The sequence below is a fragment of the Phaethon lepturus genome, unplaced genomic scaffold (assembly GCF_000687285.1).
Source record: "Phaethon lepturus isolate BGI_N335 unplaced genomic scaffold, ASM68728v1 scaffold6560, whole genome shotgun sequence".
Taxonomy (NCBI): Eukaryota; Metazoa; Chordata; class Aves; order Phaethontiformes; family Phaethontidae; genus Phaethon; species Phaethon lepturus.
This window is the reverse complement of record NW_010513934.1, coordinates 39,682-50,791: the sequence shown is the minus strand read 5'-3', so window position 1 is coordinate 50,791 and position 11,110 is coordinate 39,682. Positions and strand designations below refer to the sequence as shown.

The window sequence follows — 11,110 nt, the reverse complement described above, 5'->3', positions numbered from 1 at the left end:
AGGGGGGGTGGGTAGGGGGGGGGGGGGGGGGAGGCCAAGAGAAAGAGGCGGCAGCGAGAGAGAAAAAGAGAAAGCAAAAACAGGAGTTGAGGAAAAGGAGTTCCCCAAACTTTCAAGAGGAAAGCAGAAGCTATAAGGGAAAATAAATCCTATTGCTACAAAGACAGAGAGATGTTTTGTTTCTCTCTCATGTACTAGGTCCCACTTAATTATGTATCACAAGTGCAGAACTTTGTCTTAAAAGGATTCAATATTAACACATAAGCCACTGAATGTATACTAATTTGAATACAGGACACCTCCAGAACTGGAATTTAATGTATGTTATCATCTCCTGGAGTGCTAAGCGCGAATGACATAACCACTATACTGTGAACTACTGAAGATAATAAATACGTACATCCCACCAACACCTGTTTGAAACTATTTTCTAACCAGCTATTTTCAAAACACAATTTGTACCCCCCACACCTTTCCAATGAAGAGGACTTCCTCAGGTGAGGGATCTTCAATAATTAAAAAAAAACCCCAACGTAAAGACAAAATGCATACAAGGAAAATGTATTATTTTTACAAAGTTTCTGCAATTTAACAATTGCTACGGCTACACATGCCATAGCAAAACCATTAAACCTCTTAACCCATTAAAAATAGAAAATAAAACCAAGAGTTGTGCTACTGAATTCAGTTGCAGGAAGATCTGTTCTATATCCAGAAAGTCTATCCACAAACTACAGAGTCTTACAGGATCGTAACTATCCTATGGGATTGGAGTAAAGGTTCATCTCAAATTTCACTGACCCTTTTTTGAAATCTCGTAATACATGGTGTGAAAAATATGGCAGTTTCACCTTTTTTAAGCTTACTGCTTGACAGTTTTATCACAGGCACTCAGCTCTTTTGTCTGAGAAAAAGTAACTGGTTTCCATTCATGACTGTCGGGTCTTCTCAAATTTACAGCTATTTCTAAGATACTGTCCTGGTTTCAGCTGGGATAGTTTTTTCTTCACAGAAGCTAGTATGAGGCTGTGTTTTGGATTTGGAGTGAAATTAATATTGATAATATACTGATGTTTTTAGTTATTGCTAAGCAGTCAAGGACTGTCCAGGTTTTCAATGCTGGCCTGCCAGAGAGAAGGCTGGGGGTGCACGGGGAGCTGGGAGGGGACACAGCCAGGACAGCTGACCCAGGCTGGCCAAAGGGATATTCCATACCATATGTGCTCAATATATAAAGCTGAGGGAGGGAAGAAGAAGGGAGAGAGAGACACTCGGAGTGATGGTGTTTATCTTCCCAGGTAACGGTTACACGTGATGGAGCCCTGCTTCCCTGGAGATGGCTGAACACCTGCCTGCCGATGGGAAGTGGTGAATGGATTCCTTGTTTTGCTTTGCTTGCGTGCGCGGCTTTTGCTTTACCCATTAAACTGTCTGTATCTCACCCCACGAGTTTTCTCACTCACACTCTTCTGATTCTCTCCCACATCCCACTGTGGAGGGGAGTGAGCAAGCAGCTGTGCGGTGCTTGGTTGCTGGCTGTGGTTAAACCACAACAGCTATACATAGGGAAGAAGTACCACATGTAATTATTAAATGCTGTTTACAAGTGCAATCTATCTGATGGCTTTGGAAATGAAGTCACACCTCTGGAACAACATAATCGAGTCTGACACTTTTTTTACCAGGGAGACAGAGAACAGCTTGTTTTAGCAAAGTGGTCAGCTACATGCAACCTGGCTCAAGGACACTGAGCTGCTGATGCTTCTACATGTAGCTCCAGTCCTCACTTTCCACATGTATACCGTGCAGGAATTAGTTCTGGAAGTCAGTACCATGGATTTGTAATAGGGATGAATATGCAGAAAGCACACCTTGCTTCTACATGTATACAGAGTCAACTAGAGCTAGGAGTTACTGCAAATGGCCTACAAAGATCACAATCCAGACACAAATGATGAGGCTGCTCTCCTTCCTCTCATGTTAATTCATGTAATTTGTAAGGAAGAAACTCTGTGTATTAAAAGATGACATTTGTTAGATCTTCAGACTGAAAATTGTTTTATCAAGATAGTTACAAGATTCTATTTATTTTTAAGTTGTTTTCTTTAATGACCATTTCAATCTAGAAGATGGTTTTCTGCCTTTGTCCCTTACCTGACAGGACATAAGCAAAAAATATTTTACTTCTTTAAAGAAACACAAACAAAGTTATCAATGTAATGATTAAAACAAACCCCACAGAACTGTAATGTCTCCTGTTTTGTTTTAAACTCTTTTGTTACTTCATTACTTATCTATATAGATATGATCTATAAAAGCTATCATACATAGATCAAAAACTCAGCTATTAAAATTTCCAAGTGACATCATATTGAATAAACTAAATATATAATGCAAATGTATAAGAGTGGTACCAAGTGTTTCATCCTAACAAAGAAATACAGTCTGCCTTACTTTCTAATACACAGAAGCAAACACAAACTGATTATATAATAATCACAAATCTACTTTTTTTTGTTTTGTTTTTAACCAAGATCTCCTTATAGGAAGTTTTGCTTTGTAGTCATACAGTGTGACCTGTATGTGGGCATTATGAATCTTCTGTAGTAACCTGGAAAGATGGTATGTAATATGGAGCCTTACAGGAATTTCCAAAATATCTTAAATTTGATATTCAGAGAAATTACAGAGAAAACATCCTGGTTGGCTGCATCTAGACCAGAAAATGCCATTTGGATACTTGTGCTAGTTTCACGGAGAAGGAGAGCAACTTAGTAAGAAGTACTTGCATCTTTGCAGTACCTCTGTTTTTGTTGTCACAATGGGTACAGAAAACCATGACACTTTAAAAAAAAAAACAATAATTCTGTCAGAGAGTAAAATAGTTCCTCTATTTCACAGACAGCAAACCAAAATTATCAGTTTCTGGTTTATCAATCAGCCAGTCAATTTAAGCACAGGTTCTTTTGCTTTCCAGTGTAGCATCCCTTTGTTCAAATCAGAAAATAAATATTTTATAGCTAGTATCAATATTAACACTTAAACATGTCTATCATTGTAACTTCTTTTTAAATTTAATTATATAAATCTTTCTCCCAACTCTGTGGGTTTTTAGATCATCAACTTATTTTACAACTGAATGCCTGTTTTTAAAATATGCATCAACTTTTGAAGTTAAACAGAAGTTCACGTTTTTAAAATCTAACCCACCTTTAACTGGGTTAAGCACTTTTTTGTAGCAGAAGATAGAGTCAAGTCAGATTGATATGAATTGGAGTGACGTTTCTGTTGCACCTTTCTCTTAATTTCAGATTCTGATTCTGATTCTGACTCTTCTGTGTTTTCCATTATACTGTCTAGAAGGGAAAAAATGCAAAAATGCTATTAAGAAATGTCTACTCATATGCCGTTAAAATTATTATCAACTTATTTCTTCACATATACTAACTTGAATTAAACATAGACACTTTTTTAAACACCCAACTACACTGCTTCAAGTGTCTCATGATTCGTTGTACGTATAAGAAAAAATTCCCTAAAGTAACTTTCAAAATGTTCTTTTATTAAAACTTTCAGTGTCTCTCAGTGACAATTTGCAGCTTAATATCTTTGGAGGAGGCTTTGGACATGAAAATCTATACTAACTTCGCTACAACTAGAATAGAGCGTCTGCTGCTGAAAGTGGAGGGGATCTGCTAGCTTACGCTGATGGTAATTTTCACTAAAAGACTGCTGGTGAATGCATTTAGAATAACTGGAAATGTTCCATGTAATTATGATTTATTACTTCAACACAAGACTCAGCAGTACATTGAACTATACTGCCATATCCTGTTTTATATTGGGGCATTCATTTAAATACTAGAAAAGTACAGGAACAAAGAAATCCATAATCTACTTAAACTAACAATGTACAGAGTCAGATTTTCTTTTAAGAAGTGCAATATATTGTACAAGAGTGCCTTAATTAATTTTAATGTTAAAGGGCTACTCACACTCCCTAGTTTGATTGCAGTCTCCACACTGGAACTTTTTTAAGTCTGTATTTTTTTTAACAGATAGGAACACTTTTTCAAAATACATACTGATATGTATGTATACATATTCGGAAACAGCCTACTAAGACATCTCAAAACTAAAGAATGAATTGTTTTCAAAAAAGAAATAATATTAAGTGGGTTTTTTCTAAGTCAACCTACTTTTGTGTAGAATTGATGAAGTTCTACTTTAACATTAACCTCAGAAAGCACAGCAGAATAGCTGGCCAGTGTAGATGGCTAAGTAGCTGAACAGCAGGCTTACAGACTGTATCTGTACTGACAAAGCTCACACACAGTGATTTTTCTTTTCAAATTTCACAATTTCCACACCTCAAAGTAAATTATATTGTCTTTCTTGCATCCCCATCAATGGCCCCAAAACCAATAATATAAGAGCAGGTTTCAGCTGAGCTACAGGGCAGTGCTCATGCTAGCTCTTCTACTCATGACCTCAGTTCCTGAATAAACTTCATACCAAGTGTTATTTACCATGTCACATATTGCACATACTAACAGGGCTACAGAAGTTCCTTGTCAATAATTCAAGAACAAGCTAGGGGCTTGGGCTTGGACTAGATGGTCTCCAGAGATCTGTTCCAACTCAACAGCTCTATGATTCTAAATGTTCCCAATTTCAGTTGTTCTTAAAATAACTAAAGCCTAATTTAAAATTAATTGTAACATGACTGAACAGGTTGCAGAAATCTGTCAAAAAGAGCAAAATCCTCCATTCATGCACAAACTTGTATAAATCTACAATATCATGATATAAGGATATAAACAGATATACTAAAGGTTACACAAGGTTTGGCAACACACCCGCCCAAAGCAGGAATTCAAAAATTATCCTGCTTAAAAGAAATGATAACTTCAAACATAACTTACCCACTCCTTGAGACCGTGGTAACCTAATGTGGTCTGCTTCTACCTTCTGAAGCTGAGGGGGGTATTCTTTTCTGGAAAATAAATTAAATATATGGTTGTTCTTTTGACAGACACCATTATACTTTAGCCACAATTACACATGAACAAAATAAACCTGAAATGTATCTGAAAGCTACGAATAAATAATTTATCCTATTACATGCTATTTGTACACTTAAAAAATATTATCAGAATGCTAGGAACAGCTACAGTAAAGATCTCTGAAGTGCTTCTGATCTAAATCCCCTTTGATAGTAATCAATAGTTCAGGAATCTCTCACTTTCAGACCAACGTCTTGAAAGACTGAAGCTGGCATCTCCTCCTTCTCATTCATGAGGTACAAGAACAATACTTTTAAAATCCAAAACCAGAAACAAGTATTCTTTTAATATTAAAGTAGATTCCACAAGTTCCACAGGAACAGAAGATGCACACAGAGGCAAGAGACCTGATATCAAAAATTGTTGTGGCCAGAAAATAAAAGGAACAAGACAGGAGAAGACATAGTTCCTTATATATTTGTTTTTAAAATATAATAGTATAGACAAATTAGTGGACAATAAAACTTTTGTTGGTATAATTTGCATAATATACATATCACAATTTTTGGTGCCAATTAATGCAATATGAAGCATTATAGTAAGGTTTTTTGAGTCTCCTGAAAGATATTTTCAGCTTACACACAAGCATGTCAAATCATGCTACTACCAAATTAAGATTCCTGAAGCTCACTGCATCCCAGTTACTGTCTGTGGCAGTTCTCTTTCTCAGCTGTCTTATCCTGCTCTGCAGCTGTAGATTACCGTTCCTGTTACAACAGAAGATGGCACGCACCTGAAACACAGGACGCCTTGCCAACAACTTCAGCAGAAACTGTTTTTATTCACAAGCCAGTGTACTGGGCTGCAAATGGGTCACACACATCCCAGGTCACACACTGCTATCTCTGATTACAAGGACATTAATCAACAGCAAGCGGGCTGTAGGCAGTAACATCATAAACTAACAGCTAAATTCTGGGGACCCATCTGACAAAAAATTTGGCTGAAGCAGGCATCAGTGCTACGCATGAATTTTTATTTCTTTCAGCACAACATTTCCTAATGTATGAAATTACAAAACCTTTGAGTTTTCTGCATTTCTAGGTAATATTTCTCAAGCATTTCCCATATGTTATTATTAACGAACATCTCTGGAACAAGATTAATGTACAGTGCCCTTTGGAACACTTCTTACAAATTTAGTCTTCTAAATGTACTAGTCCACTACTAAACACAAACATGCTTTGTTGTGTTGAGGGGCTGCAGCGTGAAGGAAAACTCGGGCAGCAAAATCACCTGAGAAACAAGCATGGCTGGATTGCAACAGAGTGTGGAGCTGTCACAGTACTTTACCATGAGTGCCCACAAGCACGTCACTGATGACAGATTAAGTAGTTTATTTGTTACTGATTGTGCCATATGCGTCTCTGAAACAATCCTGCTCGCCCCCAAAATTTTTTTAATGCCACCGCACACACACAAGCTGAAACAAGATCAGAAAGTCGACATGAATTTGTTTATAATTGACATTTAATTTGTACATAAATTAAGTGTATGATTTTTTTGAACACTTTCTTTAAAAATCCACATCACAAAGGATTACATTAAAGGCAGAATTGGTGGAAATATAAGGCAGAACTCAAACTAATCATTACATCATGAGAAATTGGATGCGACCATCCAGTCAATTCTTTGTCCACCCATCAAATCTAGATCTCTCCAATTTAGAGAGAAGGATGTTGTAGGGGACTGTGTCAAAGGCCTTACACAGCTGGCAGGGCTTATTGACAGAGCTTTAAACTAGAACTCAAAGTGGGAGAAGGATAGTATCAGGCTCACCCATGACAAGCTGTGGGATGACACACCAAGGTTAGAGGGACAGGGAGCTAGCGAGGCGACCTGAGCCTGCTGCAGCAGAGAAAGACCTCAGAGGAAATAAAGGAGGTTCCTTTACGTGGGTAACACAGCTGACAGCCCAGCTGAAGTGCCTCTACACCAATGCACACAGCACAGGCAACAAACAGGAGGAGCTAGAAGATACCGTACTGCTTGAAAGCTATGACCTAGTTGCCACCAAAACTTAGTGGGACAAATCCCATGACTGGAATGCAGCTATGGATGGCTACAGGCTATTCAGAAGGGACAGGTGAGGAAGGAAGGGTGGAGGCGTTGTTCTCTACATCATGAAATGGAGAGAGCGCAAAGAACTGTCTCTGAAGAATAGCCATGAGCAGGTCAAAAGCTTATGGGTAAGAATCAGGGACCAAGGCAATACAGGGAACCTTGTGGCTGGTCTCTACTACAGACCATCCAACCAAGGGGACTCTTGGCGAAGCCTTCTCCAGCCACAGGAGGCATCATGTTCGCAGGCTTTCATCCTGCTGGGGGACTTCAACCACACCAACATCTGATAGCATGGCAAGCCGCAGGCAATCCAGGAGACTCCTGGAGTGCATGGAGGATGACTTCTTAAGCCAGGTAATAGAAAGCCCTACCAGAGGAGATAAGATACTGGACCTGCTGGTCACCAACACAAGTGAGCTAATTGACATCAGGATTGGAGGTAGCCTGCACTAATCATGAAGTGGTGGAGTTTGCAGTCCTGAGGGATATGGGGCAGGCAAAGAGTAAAGTCAGGACCCTGAATTTCAGGAAAGCAAACTTACAGATCTTCCCGGAGTTAAGTCAATAGGACCCCCTGGGAAACTGCCCTCAGGGACAAGGGAGCAGAACAGAGCTGGCAGATCTTTAAAGACACGCTTAACAGAACACAAGAGCTCTCAATACTCAGGTGTAAGAAATCAAGAAAGGAAGGCAGGAGACCAGCATAGCTGAGACCTAATGGGCAAACTGAAGGGCAAGAAGGAAATGAACAGGCAGTGGAAGCAGGGACAGGTATCGTGGGATGAGTACAGGGACGCTCCCCGGTTGTGTAGAGATGGCATAAGGAAGGCCAAGGCATGGCTGGAGGTGAACTCGGCAAGGGTTGCAAAGAACAATAACAAGGGCTTCTACAGGTCTGTCAGCCAGAAGAGGAAGGCCAAAGAAAGCATACCTCCTCTGATGAGCAAGACTGACAGACTGGTAACAAGAGATGAGAAGAAGGCTGACTTACTCAATGACTTCTTTGCCTCAATCTTCACTGGCAGTCTCTCTTCCCATACCTCTCAAGTGGATGGACTGCAAGATGGGGACTGGAAGACCAGTCCCTCCCACAAAGTCCCAAAAGAACAGGTTGGAGACCACCTGAGGAACCTGAACATGCAGAAGTCTAAGGGACCTGATGAGATGCATTGCAGAGTCTTGAGGGAACGGGCTTATGTAGTTGCCAAGCCACTCTCCATGATATTTGAGAAGTACATCCCCCAGTACAGGCTGGGGGATGAAGGGATGCAGAGCAGCCCTGCTGAGAAGGACTTAGGGGTGCTGGTGCATGAAAAGTTGGACATGAGCCAGCAATGTGCGCTCACAGCCTAGAAGGCCAACCACACCCTGGGCTGCATCAAAAGAAGTGCGTCCAGCAGGTCGAGGGAGGTGATTCTGCCCCTCTACTGTGCTCTGGTGAGACCCCACCTGGAGTCCTGTGTCCAGCTCTGGAGCTCTCAGCACAGGAAAGACATGGACCTCTTGGAGCGGGTCCAGAGGGAGCGACACAAAAATGATCAGAGGGATGGAACACCTCTCCTGTGAGGACAGGCTGAGAGAATTGGGGTTGTTGAGCCTGGAGAAGAACAGGCTCAGGGGAGACCTTATTGCAGCCTTCCAATACTTCAAGGGGGCTTATAAGAAAGTTGGGACAGACTTTTTATCAGGCCCCATCAGGATAAGACAAGGGGTAATGATTTTAAACTAAAAGAGACTAGATATAATGCAGAAATTTTTCACTAGGAGGGTAGTGAAACAGTGGAACTGGTTGCCTAGAGAGGTGGTAGATGCCCCATCCCTGGAAGCATTCCAGGTCAGGTTTGACGGGGCTCTGAGCAACCTCATCGAGTTGAAGTAGTCCCTGCTTATTGCAGGGGTGTTGTACTACATGACCTTTGAAGGTCCCTTCCAACCCAAACTATTCTATGATTATTTATCGTTGTCTGAATTTCGTGTTATCAGGATAGACTCATATTGATACTTACTAAATGGCCAAGAATACTCAAAGGCTAGCATAAAATTAGTATCTTTCTTCTCCCACAATATAAGAGTTCTACTCATATGCTCACAATTAACACCTAAACCTAAGTTACGAAAAACAGCTCCATGTCAACTGAGGCTTTCCAACACAGTTTTACTTGGTTAGCAATTCAAGGTCAGGTGTGAAGTTGCTTTGAGTTAGAAACAAAAAGCAAAGACACTTTTAGATACTATGCAATTGTAGATTTCATCTGAAAAAAATACTTTCCTGGAGACAGTAACAGCCCTCTCACAAGAGGTCAGCAATTTTAAGTCCCTCCTACTAGTTTCCTTTCCTGAAAAACCCACAAACAAACAAAAAGGCAGAGCCCACGACCACAAAGTTTTTACAGATGACAAAATGAAGCCCCTCAGCACGATGTTTACCATTTGAACAGCTGCAGATCCATTGATACCTTCTCCAGTAAAGTACTTAGTACACTGAGCGGTTTAATTGTGAGTCCAGAAACAGAGTAGAAACTATAGTAGTTTTTTTAATTTGAACATGACACCTATCTTTAATAGGACTGCTCAGAAAAGAAAAAAAAAAATCTTATACAAGATTAAAAAAATGTAACATACTTAAAAACAAATGCTTTCATGCTCTTAAATCCTAAATTAAACTAATAGTCTCTCATTTCAAAAGAAATAAATGAGGAATCAAACAGCTAAACAGATCAAGATGCAAGACTACCTACATATTGTGTCTAACAGCAAAAACAAGAAATACAATATTGATTGCTGTTCATGCCATCCTAGCAAATATAAAAAAATACACTTTTTTTTTTGCCTGTTAGGTTTCCTAAAAGCATTTCTTGTAAGATTTATATTTTGCTTGAAGAACAAGGCTCCATGCTCAGAGACTAAATAATTTTAGGCATCTCATTTATCTCAATTATAAGCAGTTTTGATTTTAATACCTTTAAATATGAGGGAGGTAGACCACTATTTGACAAAAGCAACCTCAAGACGGAGTAAAGCATGAAACAGCAAAACATTAATTACAAGACCAAGAAAGATCAGGCTCTTCTTGCAACTGACATGGTAAAAATACTGAGGTAGTCTGGACTGTGGAGGGTCCTGAATTTTTGACACATCTTAAGTGCTAAATGGTATATAATTCTTGACTAAACATGTTTTGCCCAAACAGAATGGTGTCACTGATTCAGCATTTTCAGCACACACACAAGATGACTGCCATATTCCTTTGCTGATGGAATTGGACCTTGCTATCGCCACCTGGGCTGATAGACAGGCATCTCTGACACCCTCCAGTCAAAGTGAAATTTTCATATTAGAATTTCTTTTTTAGGGGAAAAAAAAGGGCAGTGGGAGTGGGGGGGAATGGTAGGAGGGCAGGGACAGGGACAATTTCTGGCTATGACAGAAAGGAACAAATGTAAAGAAACATCTGGATTTGGGAATTCTGGATACAGTGATGATCAGAGCTTTCAAAACTACCCACAATCTGGTATGAGCCACATCAAAAATACCATGTATGTGCAAGGCTGCACCAACTCCTAACTTTGTTGAGGTGTAGGCTCACATAAGAGCTGTGTTTAACGCACAGCCTGGCTCTTTGAAAGGCTGCCTTATTCAGCGTTTCCTTATTCTGCCTCTCTATACTGTTACTTGGAGGTATACCACTGCAGGCAGGTTGTTGGTTTCTACATCATTACACAAAAACAGAGTAAAGCATGTCAAATAAGAAGCACCAAGCTGCTGAGGTGAGATTTACCTTCAGTGTGTCTTACAGGAAAAGCAGAGTACAAAAGTCAAAGGCTGAAAGAAAGAAGCAGGAGCACAGGGAGTTGGGGTTTTAGTACACAGGTCAGTAGCCCTAATTGGGCCAGAAAGTCAGGAGTTGAAGCTGCACCTATCATGATGGTAATGATTAAGACTAAATTTAGCAGCTCCTGCCTAAATCATCTTACCGTGGT

At 39.9% G+C, this 11,110-nt stretch overlaps 1 protein-coding gene across 1 annotated transcript in view; it reads right to left on the bottom strand.

The window, feature by feature from the left end:
• The window catches only part of SENP6 (SUMO1/sentrin specific peptidase 6), a gene marked incomplete at its 5' end in the record, with an annotated part of 51,956 nt that overhangs the window by 21,191 nt on the left and 19,655 nt on the right, over positions 1–11,110 (bottom strand). Inside the window, 2 exons of the mRNA XM_010291375.1 lie at positions 3,211–3,356; positions 4,926–4,996. Coding sequence (XP_010289677.1) covers positions 3,211–3,356; positions 4,926–4,996 — 217 coding nt within the window. The remainder of the gene's footprint in view (positions 1–3,210; positions 3,357–4,925; positions 4,997–11,110) is intronic.